The 25,284-nt window shown below is 38.1% G+C and overlaps 1 protein-coding gene across 2 annotated transcripts in view; it reads right to left on the reverse strand.

Moving 5' to 3' along the window:
• The window catches only part of ATP9B (ATPase phospholipid transporting 9B), a 147,403-nt gene extending 125,595 nt beyond the window's left edge, over nucleotides 1–21,808 (reverse strand). For both annotated transcript variants that reach the window (XM_014877770.2, XM_014877762.2), the window contains exons 1-2: nucleotides 21,681–21,808; nucleotides 6,674–6,847 (exon numbers count right to left, since the gene is read on the reverse strand). In XM_014877770.2, the coding sequence (XP_014733256.2) occupies nucleotides 6,674–6,847; nucleotides 21,681–21,775 (269 nt within the window). In that variant the 5' untranslated portion in view covers nucleotides 21,776–21,808. The remainder of the gene's footprint in view (nucleotides 1–6,673; nucleotides 6,848–21,680) is intronic.
• Nucleotides 21,809–25,284: the final 3,476 nt, after the last annotated feature.

The following is a 25,284-nucleotide window of genomic DNA, read 5'->3' on the forward strand; positions in this document are numbered from 1 at the left end:
GCAGCAAGTCATGAATGTATTCCTTTCTCTCAGTCAGTGCTAGCATGATCTCAGGTGTCCTACAGGACCATTCTGAACACCAAATTTCAACAAACAGGCCTTTTGGGAAAACAGAGACTCCACACAAGAGCAAGAAAACAATTACAGGTCTAGAAAGCAGGGCAGGCTGACTACTAGATACATCCAAAGAAACAAAGTTGTTCACAGGAGGCTGAGTGTGGACCTAATACGGTTTCAAGTATGCAAGAACCAGCTGCAAAGAGGAAAGGGACAATTATTCTCTAGGTCCACCATTATTAACTAATGACAGACTTTCAACTGTGGCAAATCAATAAGCAGGGTGGGCACGACATGGACAGATATTGAGTAAACTCTTTTAATGACAAGGGTGGGAAGAGACACTTAAGGAGGCTGGAATTGCTGCAGATCTCTAAGATGTGGTTAGATCAGACATCAGTGATAGATATAATTCATTCTGTAGAGGCAAGGAATCGACTGGAAACCTCTTAAGGTCATTTCCTAATTTGTTTATTCAGAATTACAGAATCATGAAACACACAAATACTTCAGGGAAGGACGGCTGATAGTTAGCTGACATTGCCACAATACCTATTAAAGTGCTCTTGTGTGTAGTGTACATCATCACGTGCTTATTACAAAATAATTTTGCCAAAGAATAGAATTCAAAGTTGTTAGTTCTTTTTAAAGAAAATTAAAGGTTATGCCACTAGCAAAATTACTCAAAGTAACAATAATTTGTTATGGAAATACCACTACATCAATACACACAAGCTGACCTTTAAAATACTTCAATTTTAAATGCTGGACTCAAGATTTTCTCCCTGAAACTCTTACTATGGGATAGACGTAAATATGCATTTTATTTTTGTTACAAAAATGAAATGTCTTTTCATGAGCTTTTCCCAGTCACTTTAAAATAGTGACAAATAATTATTCTATCACAATAATTGTAACGGTGTTAATTCAACTTTCAAAATTCAGGCCTGCTATTTAGTAACATACAAATCAGAAATATTATTACTTAAACTTGTCTTTAAAGCAAATGAACATCAGTCTTTCTATTTCGTGATTCCACAATCATTTTAATGGCTGTGAACAGATCCTGCTGCTGCAGAAACAAATACTCATGCAACTGCATGGGAAAACCAGGCCTGCAAATCAATCCAGCTGTAAACTAATGCAGAATAAAAGGGGATTATTTTCTGTTATATCCATCCCCAACCTTTAAAAATCTTATAAACTGTCAAAATAGTTTAAACAATGCAGATTATATGTTTGCAGCAGAAGGCAGAATGATTCCTTTCAGTGCCAACTTGGATTTTTTGATAAAACTGCTCATGGCATTAAAACTTTAAATTCGTTAGTTTCCAGGGCAGGGGAATGGAGACAGAAGAGCCAGTTTGGTTATACAGTGAGAAATATAAAGACAGATCTGTAGGAAAAAAGTTCCAAGGAAAAGAATGTTTTCCTGGAGAAAATGAGCAAGCATGACAGCTCTGCCTACAGTTCGGCAGACAGAAATTCCCTGACAATCTTTGAAATCCTGCATTGTTCAATCAGTTTTTGAATTTGAACTGTAAACAGACTGAATATTTGATTAGGCACAGTCTCTTTTGTAGAATCATTTCCTCAGACACTAAGGATTTCTCTACTGCTAAAATTAAATATTCACCTAAAGCAACACAATTAGGCTGCCTTCCTTGCCACGGAGTCTCCCCAACTTGAAACTACTTTTTTTGCTACAGCTCAGCAGACACCCTCATAATCATTAGTTTAGCAAATGACAAAAAATACAAACACAAGAGTCATGTCTGACTGGGAAACAACTGTGATACCTTTGATAAAAGGGATTTGATTGACAGGGAGCCAACAATATTCAAATTCACATATGTGAGAAGTCACGATGATGAAAATATTACAGGTATACCCAAATCAATATTGTCATGGTTCAGATGAGCTTTACTACCATAAAAATAGAAATCAGATTCTGCTATTTACAGTCTCAGCAGCAATTACTGCTTTATCACAGAGAGAACACAAGGTGAATATGCTGGCCTCAGAAATCCTAATCAATTTATATTAATTTGAAAATCTAACACCAACTAAGTCTATCCAAAATTTTTGTGACTCAGATTATCAACATCCAACACATTTCTAATCTGTACTTGAATTAACATTCTCCTATACAGAACATATTTTTGACCAAGGGTGTAGACCCTTTCACTGGCTTTCTGTACCCAGTAAATTTGTATGATAAACGAAAGCTTCAAATAGCCTAGAAACATAACATAAGATGTAGCATGATCGAGACATACTTCAGATTTTTCTGGATTCTTATGTAAAATCATATATTATGATAGGGATTCAGCAATAAAAAAATTATAAAGTGCATCCTTGCTTACTGATTTAAGTTTGCATTTCAAATGCCCTTGCCTAGAAAATTCAACACATGCACAGCAAGCCTTTTCCTTAAGATAGTTGCAAGCTGTGTTGCCTGTATCAATATAACAGACTGTATATATGAAAAACAACCGAATTTATAAAAGAATTTCAAGGCATATCTATTAAATAGCATTTTACTAATCTGCTTTCTAACGTATTATTTTTATGTGGAGGAACAATAACCACTGTCTTCATATCAGTAACCAATACCATATTTAAATTAAAAACAACAACAAAAACCCACCAACCAATAAAATTCCCAACCAACAAACCAAAACCTGGAGTAATTGTTAAATAAGAACCCTTAACGTTTTCATAAATAGAGCGTATCTCTACAAGTCAAAAGCTAAAGTAAAAGTCTCAACTGACTCTGCAGCTCTAACAATAAAGGCTTTTTTTATTTTCTCTTTTCATTACTTTTATCCTACAAGCTTAACTGCCAGTATCTTTCACAAAACAGCATTTTCATCAGAATGGAAAGATAATATAAAAGCTCTATATTGTCTGCAAGGGTCAGCTTTTCCTTATTAGGTTTTAAGTAGCAGAAACTAGTTCTGCAAAGAAAACATACTGTAATTATTGTACTCAACAGGTAGCTTCAGTAATCAGGCCAAAAGCAACACAGTGGTCATGTCATTCTCAAAAGATCAGCATTTTCCCATGCTTCTGCATAACAAATGCGTTGCAGATTAATTGAAAGCGTACAGGCCATCTTAGAGCCCAAATTAATCCGAGCATTTGATATCCCCTTCACTTCATATGGAAATGCCATTCAATGGCACCATTTTCATAGGGACAAAGTGTTTTTTGATAACAAGTGGAATGTAAATCTCATGAGAAAGAAATCAATCCAGCCCAAAGAGCTCCAGAGTATTGATCTATGTGCATTATAATTTCACAAGCTTGAAGAGAATTTGTAAGTTAAAGGGGAAATGATTACAACCACAAAACAGCTGCTATATCACAAAGTTTCTTTTAACTGTGCTATGAAAGAAAGAAATAAGCAGTTTCTGAAGTGAAAAGTTATATTGGTTGAATTAAGTCTTCAGTTTGTTCAAAATCAAAGACAACATTTGATTTAATTATGATTTTTTTTTTTTGCAAATGTAAAAACTCTTTAAAGAGTTGGAGATTTGCAAATAAAGTTCACACCATTCAGATCTGATCCACAAGTCTATTGTCTAAACTGAAGTTTAGAAAACTTATATATTCAGCTTATAAAAGCTGAATAAAAGATTTTTATAAAATAATTTTTCAAGTACATAGAACTTTGTCAAATCTTCCATATGTGCTTCTGCAAAGAAGGTGACATTTTTTAGACTGAAGAGTAACAGTTTGTGAAGTAGCAACAAAAATGTATAGAATATAATACTCTAAAGCTGCAAAGAGATGGAAAGCTTCCTCTCACAAAAATGAGATTAATCCTAACAATGTGAGATGGACAAAAACCCCTCCTGGGTATGAGGGTTTTTGTTTGTTTGCAACATGTAAAGTGATTTTGAACACAAACACAAGACTTTCATTGAGAACCCGAAAGAAATCAGGGGCCCCCTGATCTCGGCTCCAGAATAATGCCCAGTCTTTTATTGTGCTCATCTTTCTGTCATAGCTTAGAAAAATTTACAATTTGATTTAAAGTACAAAAAGAAATTCTAGATTTCAACCTCACTCAGATGCAGGTATGGGGTACATATTTCCATAAAAATAGGGTGACATTTTAAATTCTATTTAACTGAACAGGTCTCAAACTGATTTAATCTTACATTAGATTAAAATTACATTAATCTTACTTAAAAGAACCCTGTTTGTCCCCTGGAAATAAGTTTCAGTTGCTCATTTAACATGAATATAGCAACATACATGAAAATTATTTTCTCACATTCTCATCTCCAATTCAAATGTGTAGGCATCAACATACATATGTATCCCTAACTAATACTTCACACTCCATAAAAACACTGTAACTAATTCTTCTACACCGTGTAAGCAAATACTGCAGGTGTGAGAATACAGTAGCTTCCAAGTTTCCTGCACGATTTTTTGCATGATCCTAGGTAACCTTATCAACTGCAAATTGACATTTCAAAAATTCAACTATTCTGTGGGCCCCAGCAAAAATTTTTAAAGTGCTATTATAATGAGAAACCATTAAAAAGAATAACTTACACTGACTGCACATCCCTGATTTTTATCAAAGCCTCAATAACGCTCTCAGCCCAGATGAAATCTCCCTACTACAACGACAGGTATTTACATACTCACTCAGAAATGCTCAACCAAGAGGAGGTTTCTATCCACCCCAACTGGACTAGTAGATAAGATACCATGGGATTCACCTTCCTCCCACATCTTTTTCCCTACCTCATCTACACAGGCATCTGCAGCTTTCCTGTGGGAATATCCTCCATCTCCTAATAGTAAACTGAATTTTCAAGCTTCTGCTAGAATCTGATGGTAATTTTTTTATTATTTTTTCCATTAAAAATGAAAATTATCTACTACAATGTTCTAGTACAGAGAACACTAATGTGATTAAAATGTCTGTAGGTATAAATGCAAGACCAAATGGACTCTTTATTGTGTCTGAATTCAGTTGAAAAAATTAGCAAAGCAGAAGTCATACTCCACTAAAGCCTCTTTCTTAGTGAAGACTTTTCTTTTTACACACATATTCGCAGTAAAATATGTATAGAGCATAGCAAAATAAAAAAAATACATAATGCAATTTCCTTTTTCTTTTCCTTCTCAAAAATCCATCACAAATACGACTCAAGTAATTTAAAGAACAGGTTTGAATGTTTCTAGCCTTGAAAGCTGAGTACCTCTCAATTTTAAAAAGCAAGCAGGAACATGAAATTTTGCAATCTTCAGCACTAATGACCATTTCTTGTGACATTCTCTTATATTTTTTAATTAGCTCCAACAAACTCACCTTGATATTGTCTGTCTCTATCCAAACACTGTAAATTCCATATCAGGGTGCAGATTTTACTGATCCACCTGTTTTCACGAAACTTACAGGAATATAACCACAGCAACTAATAATCACTAATACTTACAAAACTAACTCACACAAAAGTATATTGTTTGAAAGGTATCTATATTTTAAGACATGTCCAAAAGATTAACAACTTCTTTAAATACTTTTGTTTTTATTAACAGCTAAAATGTAGGTCTGTACCAGAAATGCTGCTTCCAAAATCCATTTACATATACAAACACTACTTCGGTAAACTTTTCTACCTTACTTCCTTCTACCTTCCAAACACTTAATCCCTATAATAAAATTAATAAACCATAAGTTTTTGTTAAATCATTATATAAAACAGATATCAACAAATAATGTTTTTAAAGCTTTGTAACAATTATTTCAAAAAACTGAAGGTGTACAAACACAGCTTTGCTTAGGTAAAACAACAGGCCTTTTAAAGCACCATGAAAACCAGCTGTGAAGACTTCTATCTAAATCGGTTCTCAAAACATCTGCCAAAGAAAGCATTCGTCATTTAAATTCACTGAAAATGCTTCATTCACTTTATTTTACTGATTCTTAGATTTTATCACTCCAAATTATAGAAAAAGGAAGATCCTAATAATAGCAGCAATTTCTCTACTTAAAAGTTTTGCTAAAACTTCATCAGAAAATTACTATTCTAAGGTATTTACAAAGAGCAGAGTCTGGCACAGAAAGTTTCTAAGTAAGAACCAAATCACAAGAGCTAACTGCAGTTGCCATTTGCTCCAAGACCACCAGTTACACTTATATTTTAACCTTTAAAGTTGAAGGGTTAACTAATCATTAATTGAGGAATTTGCTTTTTCCTTACAGCAACATCAATAAATTTATATATACTGTAAACCTAACACATTATTAACACAAATTTAACTCCTCAATCCTGATGTAGTTTTGAGTGAAGTGAGAACCATGATTACATGCCAAATTATGGACCTCAGATTAATACAATTTTAGCTCATGATCTCTCTTGCAAGTCAGCAGGGCAGACAGGAAAAGCACATCAGCATCAGCTCCTCAGAATGGTTTTTAATAGCCAGCAATATCCTGATAGGGAAAATGCAGGCAAATAAATCAAAAGATTCATGACAAGCAAATTATTCTGTGTTCTGTATTCTGCACACATCACACAATACAAAGTTACTATTGCTTTAATTTGTTAAAAAGTTTAATTAAAAGTGCTAGTGTTTGACAAACCTAGTGCAAAGGAACTTCCAGCCGCCACAGATAAACCATTCTAAGCCTCTTCTTCTCTGAGAAATTCTGGCTCTTGGTAAAGTATGGTAATCACTCTCATCATTTTCAAAGCCTTCTTCTGACATCATTAGTGGCATTTCATCCAAATGAGAGGACTCATCTTCCACTTGGTACCTGACAAAATGAGAAAAAAGCACTACATGAATAGCCAATACATCACTTTTTATTACTGGGAATCTCTTAGACTAACAAGTTAATTTTTGCCATATGGAATTTTATTAAGGAGATATTTTCATCTCATCATCTCATGCATTTTTTTTTCATACATTAACAAAACATTCTGATTTTAGTTAAAATTGTGTAACACAGCAAAAAGCCTGCAATCATTGTCAATCACAGCATAAATCATTCCAGGAAATTCTTAGTTTTTATATAATCTGTGCATACAAAGTTGCAACTTCCTACTTCTCAAAGGATTCTCCGAAAGATTTTGGTAAACACAAGTTATTTTGCAAGGCTTATAGCGGACACAAATGGCTGAAGTACAGACTTTTATATTTCCATGTGCTTTTTCAACCTGTTTCCTGATGTCTTTTCTTGTGTGTGCAGGCCTTTGAGCTTCACTTTCTACAACACTCATCAGGATCTCAGTTTTAATTATGAAAACATTGCAGTTAGTCTTAAAATTCTACACAAAAAGATTCAGTGAGTCAAGATTTGCCTGTGGGACTCATGTAAACAACATTAAGTTGTCTAACAGTGGTCCTTTCCTCCCCAGAAACTATTATCCACTTTAATTTTACATATGTGGAATGCTGTTTAAGCTAAGACAAAACACTGGAATATTCAGTAAGAAAATTCCCCTAAGTGCATGCAAATTGACTAACTTACTCATTTCATACTTTAATACCTCTGGGAAGATGATTGAAAGAAGATGCACTGTCACTCAGAATTAGTAAGTTTAATTTTTATGAAGCTGTATTTAAAGTCATCTCTTACAAGGTTAATCCTGGGACTGTCCCATTTTCTCCAAAGCAACCTAAATCCAAACCATATAAAAATAGTAATTAACGAAACTGGAAATACATTCCCTTTATGCGAGTGAGCAGCTGGAGTGCATGCAGCTCTGCCTAGGGATGGAGGAGGAGGCAACTGAGAGCTTCTGGGTTAAAAGCAAAGAAAGAACAGGTAAAGGCAACATTTTAGTAGGTGTCTGCTAGAGACTACCTGAACAGGAAATGCATGTGGGTGAGGCCCTTTACAGACAGAGGAGCAGCTTCACATTCTCAAGCCCTAGTCTTCATGGTGAACCTCCATCACCCTGGTATCTGGAGGAACAACAAAAAAGAACATAGACAATCCTGGAGGGTCCTGCAGCACTTCGACAACAACTTCCTCCTCTAATTTACTCGGGAGGAGCCCATAAGACAAGATGCTCTGCTGAACTTCATACTCACCAAGCAAGGAGGGGCTCACTAGGGATGTGAAGGCCAATACAGCCTTGACTGCAGTGACCATAAGATGGTGAAGTTCAAGACCCTGAGAGCAGGGGGGAAGGTAGCAAGTAGCTCACAACCCTGAAATTCAGAATGGATTTGGCCTTTGCAAGAAGTGCTTGAAAGATTCCTATGGAACAAGGTCTTAGGGAGAAGAGGGGCTTTAAAAAAGCTGTTTAGTATTCAAGGATCAGCTACTCCACATTCACGAAATTCCCATCCAATGGGATGGCTCTGACTGGACAAACAAGGAGCTGTCCAAACCTGGACAAAAAATTAAGTGCACAGAAGGTAGAAATAAATATATGTAAGCTGGGGAAATACAAAAACACTGTCCAAGCTTCCAGGGACAAAGCTAAGGAAGCTATAGCCAAATGTAATTGAATCCAGCCAGGGATGTCAAAGACAAGAAGTTTTTAAGTATGTAGGTGAGATAAGGAAGACTATGGAAAATGGGGTCTCATTGAATAAGATGGGATATAGTTACACAGGACACAGAAAAGGCTGTGGTACTGGATGCCTTCTTTGCTTCACTCTTGATTAGCAAGACTGACTTTCAAGAGTCCTAGGTCTCAGAGAACAGGAAAAAAGCCTAAAGCAAGGAAGATGAGTCAGGGAACACTTAAGCAAACTGAATGTGAATATATTTATTTATTATAGTATAATATTACATATATATAAAATAAAATATATGTAATATGTGATAATATATATATTATTAGTATAATATTACATTTATATGTAAAAATATTTAAAAAAGCCTATGGGCTCTGATGGGATGCATGCACAAGTGCTGAGGAACCTGTCAGACATCATTGCAAAGTCACTCCCAATAATCTTTGATCAATCATGGCAACTGGGAGAAGTGACTAAAGATTGGAGGAAAGAAAATGCCACTACTACTTTCAAGAAGGGCAAGAAGAAGGACCCACGGAACCTGCCCATACCTTCCAGTCTCACCACAATCCCTAGGAAGGTGATAGAGCAGAGGAGTAGTCAGCATGGCTTCACCAAAGGAAAGTCTTACTTGATTAATCCAATAAACTAATAAGATTAAATAACTGACCTGGTAGATGAGGGAAGAGCAGTGGATAATTTCTGCTTGGACTTCAGTAAGGTCTCAGAAACTGTCTCCTATAAAATTCTGGTAGGTAAGCTGCTGGTTCAGTAGCTGGATGAGCAGACAGAGACATGAATTGAATTCTGTTGTAATGGCCAGGTCCAGAGGGTGGTCAGTGGTGCAAAGGCTAGTTGGAGATCAGTACACTAGATCACTGTACCTCAGAGATCTACACTGGCTCAGTCTTGTTTAACATCTTCATTGATGATGTGGAAGATGGGGCAAAATGCACCCTCAGCAAATTTGCAGATGACACAAAACCAGAAGGAGTGATGATGGGCCAGAAGAACATGCCACTATCTAGTGCAAATTTGACAGGCTGGAAAAACAGATTGATGGGAACCTCAGGAAGCTCAGCAAGAAGAATTGCAAAGGTCTGCACCTGAACAACCTCAGTCACCACTACATGCTGGGGCCTACTCCAGGGAAGAAGCCCGGCAGCAAAGAATTTGGGGATCCTGATGGACACCAGCACTGTGCCCTTGCTGCAAAGAAAGGTACCAGTATCCTGGGCTGCATCAGACAAAGTGCTGCTAGCACATCAAGGGAGGACATTCTTCCCCTCAGCTCAGCACTGGGGAGGCCACATCTGGAGCAGTGTCCGGTGCAAGAGAGACATGGCCACGCTGAATAGACTCCAGTGAATGGCCATGACAAATATGAGGGGACTGAAGCATCTCTCCTACAAGGAAAGAATGTGAGAGATGGGACTGTTCAGCCTGAAGAAGACAAGGCATAAGCAGGATCTTATTAATGGCTATGAACCTGAAAGGAGGTTGCAAAGATGACTGAGCCAGGCTTTCTTCAGTGGCGCCCAGTCACAGGACTAGAGACAATAGGCACAAACTGAAAGACAGAAGGTGCCATCTCAACATCAGGAAACACTTTTAACACGAGGATGACTGAGCAGGGCATGAGCTGTCCAGGGAAATTGTAGTACCTCCATCCTTTGAGACATGTAAAACCTGTCTGGACACAATCCAGGGCAAGCTGCTGTAGGTAGCTGTGGCTCCTTGCTTGAGCAGGAGGGAGTTCTGGTGACAAAGCAGCACCCTGAACAGTATTCAGTCAAAAATCTTCATAGACAAATATGGTACTTTTTTTTTTAAAGCGATATTACAAATACCATTTTTTTAACTCTATATATATTCAATACAAAATCATGAAACCATTTTCTTTGCCCCTAGATTTTCTGTGTTGAGCTTTATTGTATACCAGAATATATATTAAAGCAGTTATTAACTTTTTTGGATGCCAGGAAAGGGAGGGAAGGAAGCAAGAGACTGAATATTAATTTTGAAAAGGTACACCACATATTTTACAATGGCTACATAATAAATTGGTACCAACATAGTTAGAAGTAAACTCTAATAAAGAAGGGGAACAAAAAGCCCCAAACACACTATGGTTTAACAAGTCATGAGCTAGACACTCCCTCTTTTCTTTGGCAGGTGATGCCCTGATTTCTGCGCTGCCTAGGAATCACTTGGTATGGAACACCATTAAGGGATGTGCTCACACCAGATTAGAAAATATTGCATAATTAGGAATAATAATAAGCAAACATTTCCCACACCCAGGTGCAAGTCAACTGAGTATTGGAACTTTAAGTACATTAGGCCTTGTGACAAGAAATCTTCATCAATGTTGCAAATGGTGTAAAAGCTCTACCACACTGCACAAAACAACCAAAGTTTCAAAATAAAATAAACCATGCTAACATAAAAAGTTAGGAGTTCCCAGAAAGTTATGTGAGAATATGGCATGGAAAATGCTTTCCAAATTATTGCTAAGGGCACCCACTTAAAAAAAAAAAAAAAAAAAAAAAAAAAAAACACAACAAAAAACCAACCAAACAAGAAAAACGCACCAAAAAAACACAAAAAAAACCCACAAAAAACAAAAAAAAAAAACCCCAAAAACCAGTTTAAAATAAACATGTGAAAACTTAATCTTCACAATGTTGTTCGCAAAATGCTGTATCTGATGTTCAGTTTAATACTACAATCTAGCACTATATTTTCTCTTACCATTACTATTACCAGACTAAGAAAAAACATTATACAAAAATTCCTCTTCACAAAACACAGGAGTTATTATAGCTTAACATCCATATTATACCAAATTACATTGATTGCTCTCAGACTAGATCAACACCAGGTAATAAAACCATTACTTAGAAAAAACTCAGGTTATTACTTTATTCTTAGACTTCCAATATGAAAGGCCTGTGTTTAAACATACTCCTGTTCAATGCTTTTATAATATTTTCTAATTAAATTTGTAAATTACATGATCACGGTTTTAATAGAGAGCTTTATGTTGCATTGTGTTTTGCTCTTGAACATCCAATTAATGATGTATTTTTAACACCACCCAGTGAGATCACAGTCTGCCAGCAGTAATGGATTTCACAAAGATATCACAAAGTAACACATCCCTTTTACTTCCATACAAAGTTAACAAGTGCCTGATTTGAAAAATAGTATCCCTTATAAACAACAGTAACAGAGCAAACAGGGAAAAATCTTTCTTGGAGGAACACACTAATGCAAGAGAATCATGGGAGAGATTTGACAGAGAAACAGTCACAGATATGCTTAATGTTTAAATCTATTTCGTAAATGTGGTAATATTTGCAGAATACATTGATCTTCTAATCGTAATTTCTTTAAGATTTGTTTACCATTATATTAAAGATAAGGGTTTGTGGGGTTTTTTTTCCACAATTGGTACCTAGCTTTGTACTTTCAAATACAGAGCGTCACCAACTAGTGAAGATAATGAGCATAAGCACCATCATGTTTGGTAAGTCTGACTTCAAAATACAGCCTCTGAACTGGCAAGCAATTTATTCTGTTTCAAAAGCAATTTTGCCATTGTGTTGGAAAATTGTACTTCAGTATTTAAAAACAGTAAGATAATGAGTAATGGATTTTTCATAACTAGGATGAGAAGAAAAATCTTTGTGTCTTTGTTACCTAGTATTTTGCTGCACTTAATTGCTTGAAGTGCTGATTCTCCTTGAGTGACAAATCAATTAAGTATAATCCTACAAACCTGTATTAAAATAAGGAAGCACTGAAAGCAACATGAATAAAAAAGCCAGAGTGGAAACATCAAAACTCTCAGCATGACTGCTACCAAATCAGGTATGAAGAAAACTATCTTGACAAAATATGGTTTCCTAAGAAAAAAGGAACATTAATATTAAACAACTTTCCACAAAATCTGACTACTATGAGGAATCTCATTTAACAGATTTAACTGAAAGAAAATCACATACAATAAATACTTTAAAGTGAATTTTTGATATAAGTATCTGCTGTGGAAATGATGCTTCAAGACATATGTACCTACGTCATTCCACTTTGATGGCTGTTCGCCAGAGTAGATGCAGCTGCAGAGTTTCATAGGTACTGTAACAGGTAAGGGAAGCCATTCTAAGTTATTTAAATCTAACTTGGCTACCTATTCAGGTCCATAAATTTTTTTGTGTTTTCTGCTAGCTTTCCATTCCTCTAAAAGAGCAATATTCAAGGGTGCAGCAGGAAGGTGCAAGACACAGGGCAATTGTGACTCTATGCTCTTCTGGTTTTACTCACTCAACAAATGCAGAAGCAGTATTTATGAAGAGGATTTTTTTTATCTGCTTGATTAAAAGACCCAGGTAGGAATATAAGCACTGGGACAGATCCTGCATAAATACTTGTTCCTCATCACCTATCACTTTTGCTATAGACCATCATTCACAAGAAGGAAAACAAAGCTGATATCTTAAAGCAGTATCTCTCAAACCTAGAGAGGAAGGGAAAAGGAATACATGGTCATGAGTCTATGCATGAATTGGACCCAGGAAAAGGCTGTGGGAAGCAGAATAGCATGGAACAGAGGCTGCAGTGAAAAGTTTTGAGTAAAAAAGCTGAGAAAGACTAGTTGAGCTACTGCCACCCAATGCTGTGACCATGTCCCATCAGGCCGAGAGCTGCTGATTTGGCCGAGTGGCTGTGGCAGCCACAGGAATCCCTCTGCTTCCCATCACGGGCAGAGGACAGAGTAAGCTGAACAACCTGTCTCACTCATACCCTATCCTGCTCTACTTCCAACCTATGTGAGCACTTTCCAAGTCTGATGATAATGGAGGAATCTGCCAAACTGTAGAGAAGCAGTAAGAAAAAAAATGAAGAAAGTGACAGGCATATCCATACGAAGAGCAAGAATTGTTTCTTAAAGGATGAACTACAAAATAAGCAAATTATGTGGACTGCCTGTATCAGTGAGAAAACTGTCCAGATCATGTCTTCTAACAAAGAAAAAATTGCCGGGAAACTGCAGCTGCATAAATTTTATTAAGCCAGGCACATTCATCCATAACCATGTTTATAACTATAAACATGTATTTTCATGTAACCCTTCCTCTTAATCAAATAACCAGTGTATCCATAAAACAAATTGCTTTGCTAGGAAGTTACCCAGGAAAAATCAAATTACAAATATTTATTTTCCTCAAATATTACCCTCCATTTCTAAGAATTAGAAGTTACATTTTCCCTCTAATTTCAAACACCTCTATGCTTCACACAGCAGTAAATTCTGTTAAACTACAATGCAATCATGCTGATCCTATATTACAACAGAAGTTGAAAATGGAAAAATCTTCTACAACTAAATGCATTAAATTTAAAGAATTTCCTTCAACCTTTTCCTAAAAACCCCAAAAAGCTATTTCAGAAGTTTTTAAAATTTATTAGAACTTGCCACCCTATGTCCCTATTCAGCATCAGCTGTGCCTGTAATGCAAGTACACCCCTAATCAGTGCTACTTGGGAAATCTGAACACAGGTCCTGAGCTAAAATAAAAAATCACTCACACAAAATAATGCTATTACAACCTTTATGAAGTAACCACAGGCAATACTATTAGCTTTTAAGGATGCTGGATATTTGTAGAGCTGAACATTTACATCCAGGATCTTTAAAAACTTAGTACAACATTCTTGCCACAGTTTATCAACTGGACAACAAAACAGAAGGAAAAAGTACTTCTACTGTATGCAGGCAAGTTTATTACTGACTGTGTCACTGAGATGAGGAAGACCAAACACTGCAAAAAGACTTAATAATCATTGGTCTTAATCATAAATCATTGTCCCCCAGCCCTAAATGATACAAAGAAATAATATGGAAAACCACAAGGCAGCATTGTTGAATTACTACTACAAAAAAAATAAAACAACAACAACCAACCAAGAAACAACCACAGAAAAAAACCCACCCCAAAACCAACCAAACAAAAATCCCAAACAAACAGAAAGCTGGTATCTTCAGCCTTCCAGAACTAAGGGGAAAACCCTTTTATCTGTAGAAGTAAAAGTCTACAAGTGTAATAGAAACTTATTACCACAGAAGCTCCCTTTCATCACTAGCTTTTAAAAAATTGCTTAAAACAGATACTAGATCTATAGGTTCCACTATACACCTACAAAAATCAAATATTCTGAATGCTATTTGCCTTCTTTCTCTCCTACATCACACTTTCTTCCTAGAACAATACACAGAAGAAGCAAACTGAGAAGATATGTAATGAAGCCTCTGCAATAAAAGGCGCCCATCCTTATTACCCCTTGCTCACCTTACAAAGCGCTATGCATACCTTAACACAAGATCTTTTTCAACCCATGACAAGATGAGTGAGTCTCTGTATTTAACAAATAGATACCAGAAATACCTAAATACACAGCAGGACCTTAGGAAACATCATCTACATTCAGCAGAACCCTACTTTTAATTAGAAGGGTATGTCATTGATCAGAACAACGGGGCCATTTTATCACTGTCACTGGGTATTGTTATTGACATTGTAGCCCAATCAATTGTTTTCTCTCCCTGTTCTTAGCAATCCAAATGCCTGCCCAAGCAATACAAATCACTGTATTTAGATACTATAGATACAAGCCAGGAAGGCATGCAAAAATAATAGCTTAAGCATGCAGTCACTTGTGCTTATGCAAACAATAGTAACATCTGCAATAGTAATTTGAAGTTCTCAAACTGCTTTTTGCCTAATGATTAACACACTTCAGATCAGGATAGTTACTCTAAGAATAACTTTGCTAAAAACTGTCTGTAAACCTATCTTGGCATGAAAGACCATTAACTAGTGAAGAGAAAAACATAAAGACAACTTTTTCCAAATGCACAGTTCTACGTAATGTCAAGTTAAACGACTGCAGTTAAAAAACACTTTTTTACTAGAATCACCTAAAGTTCCTATGTCATCTAAATTTGTATCTGCAGATAAAATATGGCAAACTGCTTCTCAGATATGGCGTCAATGAAAGTCTCATTGTTTGCAAAATTATTTTGCAGTTGCTAATGTGAGCAACTTTATATGCATGTCATATGGTTATCTGCATCATTAAATCATTAGAATTTGCTCTGAAAAATAAAAGCCCCAGAACCTAACAATGATAACACACACTGCATAAAGGGTCTGAAAACACTAACATATGGCAAGACTACTTTTCAAGACTTATACACCAAACTCCCTGGACCTTTGTCCCAGGCAGAAGTCTCAGAATCTGCACCTATCCTAAATCATGTGTCAGTCCCAACTAGTAGTGTTAGGCTATAAATAAAGTCTTCAGCAAAGAAAGCAAACCACAGTCCAGGAATGGGAATACACGAACTACTTTTTCTAAAAACTAGAGGTACTCTATAACTTGAGATCTTGAAAAGAGACCAAACTCAACCACTGTTACACAAATACAGCATCCCAAGCATAATGCTGCCACGCAAACAATAGTGTTAGAAGAATCAGAATTCAGAGATGCAACTTTTGGTATCACAGTAACTACTGATACATCTCACTTTAAGCTGCTACCTCCAGCAAAGATTCCTGTCCTACAGAGACAGAAGACTCATCTGTAATGGTGCATCCATTTTGCTGTCATTCCTGTTTGCTTGTCAGAGGAAAAACAACAAGACAGGAGTTATGATTTAAAGGAAGCACCACAGGAACCAGGATGATGTTACGAGTTTTGTCCACAAGGAAGTGCAGGTGTGCCAGTACATGTATGGAGAATTAATAAGCAGTACTCACACCCACACACTCCCACAGCTGCTTAACTTCCAGAAGCTTCTGTGACCATGTCCAGAGTAGCAGAATGAATAGCATTAACAATGCAATTTCTAAAAAAAAAAAAAGTAACATCCATATTTATAGTTTATGTCCTGGACTTAAGTTATTGCTTCTGGTCAAACAACAGATGTTTGAAGAAGTTACTGTCACTTTGCAACAGCAGTTTAAAAACACAGATGTTCAAAAGTAAATTCAGTTCCATCTTTGGACTGTTTTATCACAGAAGCTATATTAAAATTCAAATTAATGCCAATATTGTCAGTCATTCAGTTTCATCCATCATTTTCAAGCTCATTTTCAGGATGAAATATGTAGAGACATTCCATTAACAGGTGCATGGGGAAGAAGATGAAATTGAAACCTATATAACTCTGCCGAGATACTGTAAGAACTTTTGTTCTAAACATTCAGAAATAACCTGGGAAGGAGATTCATAGGAACTAGCAGCATCTCAGAAAACTGTACAAAATACCAAATATCACTGTACATTGCCCATTCAGTGGGTAATGGGCACTGATATGTATCAATATTTGGGGTTTTCAAACAATTATGGACATTTTGCAAGGCTTTACAGACCCACAGTTATAACACTATAAGTCATGAACTTTCTGTGAATGCCATTCTACAAGAGATGTTAGGTCCTAAGAGCTCTGATTGTTACATGGTCTCACCAAAAAATACTTTTAGTCTTTTGGAGACATTATTCTTAGCTACTACACATGAAATATCAAAAACCACTGGAATACAAAGAATAACATCTAGACTCTGAAAATCACATTGTCATTTAGAATTAGGACACAAATCTAACAAACAACTGAAAGGCAGCAGGAATCAAAGTATTTTAACAAAGCTCATATCAGACTATGTCAGAAATGAAAAAAACCCACAGAATTACAGTACATGCCTTGACTATTATCTGTTGACAGTTTTATCTCTTTTTTGGTTCACTGTGGAACCTAGCCAAACACCTTGAGAAATCATAATCATGACTACAAGATTGCTGGGAACAGCTTTCATTCAAATGAAAAGCATTAGAACAGTATTACTACATTAAATCATCTTATTTTCTGTGTACTACAAAATTGGTTTGAGATTTGTAAGTATCAGGGAACCACGTGAATTTTCACTGAACTTCAAGTTCTGCAGACTTCTTTCCCTTTTGCCTGGAACAGATTTCATTTTTTTCTATTGTACATACTTCACATTAAATAAGCTACAGTTCACTAATAGTTAAGCAACAAGTGTCCTGCATTCGCCTGTACAAAAGACACATTGTCCTATTATTTGGTCCTTTTTTCCTTCTTGTGCAATTTTTTTATTCACTAATGACATAAAAGAATTCCAAAATAACAGTATAGTCAGTTGCCATAAAACAGAGTTGCTCCATCAGTGGCAAACTGCACAGACAAGCAACAGCAGTTGATCTGTTCCACAACCACCTAATACATCCAGTGGTGCCACTCATAAATATCACCACTGTGGCCAACACCATGAACAATCATGCAAGAGATTTCCTTCCAGTGACTGAGTATCTTTCATGACATCACCTTTATGAATATCTGGACTGCAAGTGAATTTATGTCACATAAGGGAAAGCTGGAAAGATGTGATTTTCTGGTACCAGCTCAGGAGTCCCAACACCTCTCACCTCAGTCCTATTAGGCCAAATACAATCATACAATGACAGCAGCAAGCATGGAACACCTGAATAAACCAGGTATTTTGTTTATAGATAAATGATGGTTGACTACTGTTTAGTTCCTTATCAGCTTCAAAATTCCACCAGGCTTCTTGTTTTCCTGCCATCAACCTCACATGACAGCACAGGCACAGCACACTCAACTTCCTCTGCTCAGCAGTTGATTACTCTGCAGTTGATGATGACAAATACAAGTCAAACAGATGAGAACAAGCCTCACTGCACACTTAAGGTGAACCTGAATGTTCTCTGGTCCTCTTTCTCACTCACCATGTAAACAAAAAGCAGTAATTATTTTCCTGTAGATGACAGCCTTCAAGCTGAAGGACAAGGTGTTGAAACAAGTGCTGAACCAATCAGCTTTTTCCCCCAAGTCTTTTTACAGATATGCAAGTTGAATATACTAAACAACAGCAAGGATTTTTCAAATTAATTTTAAGGTGAACAACTTTTTCCTCCAAGACAGATTTCCCTAATTGTTAACAGCAGCAAATGAACAGTTCTCTGTCCATCTGAGGTAGGGAAAGATGACAGAAAATATAAAAACTGAATTTCTACTGCAAAGGTAGTAAGTTGCGCTTAAACATCAGAAATAAAAGCAGAACAGGATGCATGTGTTCATTGAACCATAGGTAATATTTAACAGGTATGTTTCGTTTTCTTTTAACATGCCTTACTTAACATACAGTATATATAAAATACATTAATCTTATCATGTTTATATATAAAGTACATCCCAGGGCATTTCATGATTCTTAGCTGCCTCCAATTTTATACAGAAGTGTGCATATTATTGAAGTTTCTTTAGGTGTATGTGGGAAAATATATTCCAGCTTTAAAATATGCACTATCAGTCTGTCTAAATAAATCTCAGACGCACAAACACGGAGTATGAAAGTCTTTGTCCTCACTGCAAAGTGAGATACAGCAACACTGGCAAAGACCCCTACAGACTGCTTAGCTCAAGCAAAAGAAGGCATCCTACAGATTAGCTGCGAGGCCAATAAAGGTTAGCAACTGACGAGTTGTATTAACTGATGTTGCACAGCAGCAGGACAATTAATTGGAGTTAAAAACACTACGGCACTTAAGTTAAGGATGTCTGTCTAAGACTTCCAAAAGACTGTAAATTCTTCACTGAAGAAATAAATCACAGCAAATCAAAGCCTCTTGAAGGTCCAGAAACAACTGCACTGGATTAAACCCGACATACCAACTCCAGTATACTTTAATAGGTGTTTGTTTCTAGACATCTTCAGAGATATGTATTACACCCTTTCAGGCAAAATCCTCAAGCATACATGCACGTGCTAGGTTTTGGCATATCAGAAACCTCATTGACTTCACTTCAACACTCTCATAAGTATCTGACATCAGGACCTTTGCTGCAGTTTCCACAGAATGCAAGGCTTCTTCAGAGTCTGTGCTGAAGATAAAGATTAGAAAAGTAAGATGAATCATTCATAAAGATATTGAAGCTGCAGTTCAATTACAAGTTTAAAGCTATAAGACTTACAAGTTGTAATTTGACTATCTGCACAGCCGTATTTCCCCTTTGACTCTACACAAAATAGCTGTGGTAGACTCCATACAAGTATTTCCATTTTTTAATTCCAAGTTCAAAGGACACCTTCCAGAGGTGCTCTCACAGATCCATGATAAGGTATTCTTGAAGGAGAATGACCAACCTACTAAACCTACATTAAGAAAAATAAAACCAATGAAATGAGTGAAGAGGCTGGTATAAGTATTCTGATTCTCAGAGCTCAAATAATCTATCTATAAATCAAGTGATCAAAAATGAAGAAACTCAACTGTCAATTTTTAAAGGTTTTATATACCTACAAGAAATTGCACACGAGAAATGAAAAACATAAATAATCACCTTTCTTAACACAGTGGAGAACCATTGTGTCAAATATACAGATTATGGAAGACCATAACTTGGAAAGATATAATCTAAACTGGAAGGAATGTAATCCACAATCTTTGGAGGGCAATATTGATCAAAGACAGGGCAAGAAGAAAATCTTTAATGAGTTAGTAGTTCCTTTCTAGCTCCTACAGCTTGTCAAATCTGCTTAAAAAGCCACAATTAAACAGTTTGTCTAAAGAACCACAATGACACCTGCACACACACCTTCAACTAACTTGTGTAACCATCTGACTTACGGACTCAACCCATCACGTCTACAGCATTTTTCAAATCACCAGAACACTCCTGGTTAACCTACAACAGAACTCCTCGCACCTTTCACAGTGTGGACTGAGTTTTTGCCTACCAAATCCTTCTGTTTATTCCCAAGTACAACACCTACTGAGAAGTAAGTTTCAGTGAGAGCATTCTCTGATTCAATTCTCTAAGGAACAGGGTTAATGATGATGACACTGCCCTACCTCAAGACTGAGGACAAACCTACTACAAACTGTCAGACATTCAAGTATTAGTGAGATGGGGAAGGCTAATACTATGGCAATACTACAAACTTACGAATGTTCATAAAAAAAACTCTACCTGGTTTAAGAATCAAGACAACATGATGTAAGCGTAACCTATTTTGCAGAGCTTTAAACTATATTTTTTGTCAGTTATCCCATCCAGACGAAGAAGCAAATACATTTTATTCATTATGAAACAAACTTATCACTGTATTTGAACTTGAGCACCAGCTCTTAGTGCACCAGCTATTCTGTTCTTAGCAAGTCCATTTACTTCAGATCCTACAACTGCTCCCTCCAGTCCTTCTATCCAGAGACAAGAGCCAAAGAGGAAAGGAACCTCTAACAAGTAAGCATAATCACATCATCCACTGTAACAGTGCTATCCAGTGGAGACACCAAAATTATGGGGCAAAGTTTTTCCTTGCTCACAACAGCGTATCTAGAAATTATTCAGAATAATGGGAAGCAAAGCAACGTTCAATTTTTGCCTGGAAACAATTTTGATGGAAGACCAAACTACTTAAGCCCAATAGTGTATCTCTTAGGAAATCTTTAGTTATTTTAATTCCCACAATCAGGAATAGTGTCTGTGCTAGCACCCAACAACTAGCTCGCAACGTATTTACTAAGGACGCCCAAACAAGCCCCCGGCCGAGGGCATCCCGCTCCTAAGTGAACTCCTGGCAAGGGACCCGAGTTGCGCGGAGTTGCGGGCGGCGGGGCCGGCCGAGCGAAGGCCGCACCCGCGGGCGCGGGGCCGCCGCCGGGAGCAGCCGGCCCGAGGGCGCCCTGCGCATCCTCCCGCCGCCACCGCAGCCCGTCCCGGCGCCAGCCCCTCCGCCGGGACACGGCAACAGAGGCCCGGGAGAAGCGGCGATCGCCGCGAAGGCCTGCAGGAGCCGGTGACTGCCGATACCCCCCTCCGTTATCCACGGCGGGGCCACCGCCCCTTCCCGCCCTCCCCGCGGAGCGGGCGGGCGGTCCGGGAGCGCCGCAGGGCAGCGGGGCTGGGCGAGGGGCGCACGCCGCCCCGCCCGCGGCTAGAGACAGGGGAAGGAAAGGGAAAGGAGGAGGACAGCGGCCGCCCAGCGCGCCGGCCCTGCCCGTACCTGCTGTGCCGCTGCGCCGCGGCGGGGCTGCTGTAATAGGCCGCCCTGCGCTGGGCGCTGCGCGGCACCGGGCGCAGCGGGATCTGGTCCGCCATCTTGGGGGCGCCCGCCCGCCGGGCGCCGCCCGGGCCCTCCTGACGTCACGGCCACGCCGATGACGTCAGGAGGGGCGGGGCCTGGGGGTAAACACGGGGCGGGCGGGGAGCGGGCGGCGCGTGCGGGGCCGGCGGAGCTCGGGGTCCGGCATGGCCGTGTGAGGGGAGCCACAGTGCGGGAACGGCGGCGGGGAGACAGGCTCTGCTCCGAGCTGTGCGTGAGGCCACGGGCAGGAGCTGAGGCACAGGAAGTGCCACCTGAACATTAGGAAGAAGTTTCCTGTGCGATTGCCCAGAAAGGTTGCGGAGTCTCCCTTGATGGAGACACTCAGGAACCGTCCGGACGCAGTGCTGTGCCATGGGCTCTAGGGTGACCCTGCTTGAACAGGGAGGTTGGACCAAGTGACCCACTGTGGTCCCTTCCTACCTAAGCCGTTCTGTGATTCCGTAATTATTCAGCTTCTGAGGTACCACGCCTGCTAGTGATGGTTTCCTGACATTAAACAGAGAGAGGTATTGCCGCATGGAAGTGGACATTCTTTATGTCAGGGATAATGAACCAGTCTGTGGGATCTCACAGGGTTGATACAAAAGTCATCACGAGCAAAGGCCGGTTTAGTAGATAGGTGTGTTCATAGATGCACTGTAGTATGTTATCTGTCCGTATTCCCTGGAAATCAGATGCTGTGGGGGAGCAAAAGGCCTAACACCGTTACAAATACAGAAGACTTTCCACAATAAGAGAAAGAAAATTATTTTCTTTTTTTTCCTCAATGCCTGTTGCTAAATGAAGTTTGCTCCTACAACCCAGACATTTCGGACTGAAGTGTTGCTTTACCTTGAGGCGTACCTTCAACCAAGGGAGGATGGTCATTATGGAGGCACCACAACACACAGCTTACAATGAAGGATACTCTTATCTGCTGGAGTGAGGTTATGCAGCACTGGCAGGGCTTTCCAAGAGCAAATTTCTGAGCAGAATTTTGACTTTAAGCATATTATCTGGATTCTGGACTCACTGACAGATACAGAACTCTCGAAGTTTAACCAGGAGATGGGAACAACAGTTACACAGAAAGCATAAGGCTTGTATAGGAATAGAAGGAAAAAATATCTGTGCTGGGCATGTAACAGGATTTTGCTGGGTATTCAAAGGGTCACACGTGGAAATGCCACAAAGGGGAAAGATATTTATTTAGCTTTTTAACTCTGTTAATCCTTATAATGTTCATGGTATTAGAATCAGATCACCACTAGAATCACAGAATTGTAATTTACATTGAAAGAGACATCTGGACCAAGCCCAAGCCCCTGCTCCGAGACATTACGTTTAGTATCAGGTTGCTCAGGGCCATGTACAGTGGAGTATTGAACACCTCCAAGGACAGCACAGTGCTTCCATAACTTCTCTGAGCTACCTGTTGCAGTGTTTATCTTGTGATAAACAAATTGCTGATAAGTACTCAAAACTTCCCATGTTCCAACTTGGGAAACACAGGATCAGCCAAAACCATCCATCTCTGAATAAAGTCTGGGCTCTATCTTCTTGATATCATGCCATTAAGTAGTTTTATTCAGCCACAAAATTTCTCCTTAACTTTTTCTCCTCTAAGCTGTGCAGGCTGAGCTCTTCACCTCTCCTTGTACATCATGTTCTCCAGGACCCTGGCCATTTTGGTCACCTTTTCATAGACTCACTTCTGAATGACAATGAGCTTCTGTAATGACAAGACCAAAACTGGTAACCCAGATAAGGTCCTACAAGTACCAGACAGAGGGGAAGGGTCCCTTCCCTCTTGCAGGTGCTGGCTACACGGCAATAGTGCGCAAGGTGCGGGTGGGTGACTCTGCTCGAGGGTACGTTGCTGTTGCATCCACTGCATGGCAGTTTATGGTTTGTGTGTGTGTGTGGTGCTGCCTCTCTCCTGCCTGCTCTGCCATGACGGCTGTAACTTATGTGTTGAAATAAGCAAACACAGCCCTGAAAACTTTCTGGGTAACGATTATGCCAGTCAGAGGTGCTTTCATGGCTGTTCTTACTGCGATTCTGCACATCTCACAGCTTTAAAATTTTAAACATTAATATTAATAACTATATATTCACAATCCTCATGTGGCTAAGGAAGTTACTGCAAGAGAATTAAAGCTATTGCTTCCAGTTTATTTAATGGATTGAAGCCCATGGAAGAGCAATTTTTGAACTGAACAGAAAGCACTTCATTCACAAGTTAGTAGCCTAAGATTAATCTTCTTGTCTGTGCAGAACTTTAGTTCTGGTTATTTGGTTATATTTCTGTTATTTAACAGGTTGTTTGGCCTGTAACTATTTCTAATGTAAGTCAGTTATGTGTATGTGTTTGTGAATTCCATATGTATAGACAAATACGTGACTGAGAATGTGTAAGGAAAGGTTTATTATTGTCAGATTTGTAAAGGCCCCAGCATGAGGCAATCATTAGGAATCATAAATGCCTTTAGAGTCTTCATTTCTTACTAAGCCTCGTGTAGTCTATAAGGCATTATTTTATTTATGACTACTTTAAGATTTTAAGAAAGAAATACTTCTCTATTACCTGTGTACGCAGAAGGTTTCAACCAGAAAGCCTTCTAAGAAGAGGAAAATGAGATTTTTAGTACATTAATGGCCAAGAGAGTGACAAAGTAGTTTTAAATACATGCTGTTTCAAATACATGTTTAAAGCTTGCAGTTAAGACAGTTGCTGGAAATCTATCATGATTTCACCTTCTTGATCATTCTAATTGCCTTTTTGCATCACTATTTTCATTAAATGGTAAAAGCTCTTAAGTGCAGGATCTTTGTGTAACATGTATTATCATTCAGTTCTGCCTCTAGACTATGATGTGATCCTGTCATTTGTTTTTTAAAGAAATTCTAAACATTTATATAAACGTTTTCATCATGCAGAAATGACAATTTGGCGTATGTGTTGACTTTTCAAGATGCCTTGAGAAAATGTCCCTGCATTTTGAAAATAATATTTCCTTTCCTATTTAGCAAAAGGTCACAGAATAAACTTGCTTTTGATCCAGTTTTTGGTATTCAGGCGTTTCAGGCAAGTGTTATTTTTCTTTATGAAAAAAACTTTTCATCTCAGGAATTAATTTTAGTATTAATAATAATTATAATATTAATTTCAATACTTGGATAAGTAACATTTGTAGCTTAAATATCATGATAACATACATTTGTGATAATAGATAAATATAGCACCACTCTGAAATAAACTTTCTATATCATTCTTTCTGTGCTTCGTTTTTGCATAATTTTTGCATTTCTAACAAGTGGCAGAGATCCAGAACCTATGATTTATGGATCCTGTGAACTCTTGGTTTGACTGGGAATGAGCTGGCATGGAAACTGTTTTGCATTTGTTGCATGTATCTGCTACAGGTGCAGAACCTATCTGTAATGAGTTCTGCCTGATATCCCCAGAGGGCGTTTAATAATAATTTATACTTTTGTTACCATTCTACTTCTGCTGTAAATG

This window comes from Sturnus vulgaris, chromosome 1 (assembly GCF_052056855.1).
Source record: "Sturnus vulgaris isolate bStuVul1 chromosome 1, bStuVul1.hap1, whole genome shotgun sequence".
In the NCBI taxonomy this organism is placed as follows: domain Eukaryota; kingdom Metazoa; phylum Chordata; class Aves; order Passeriformes; family Sturnidae; genus Sturnus; species Sturnus vulgaris.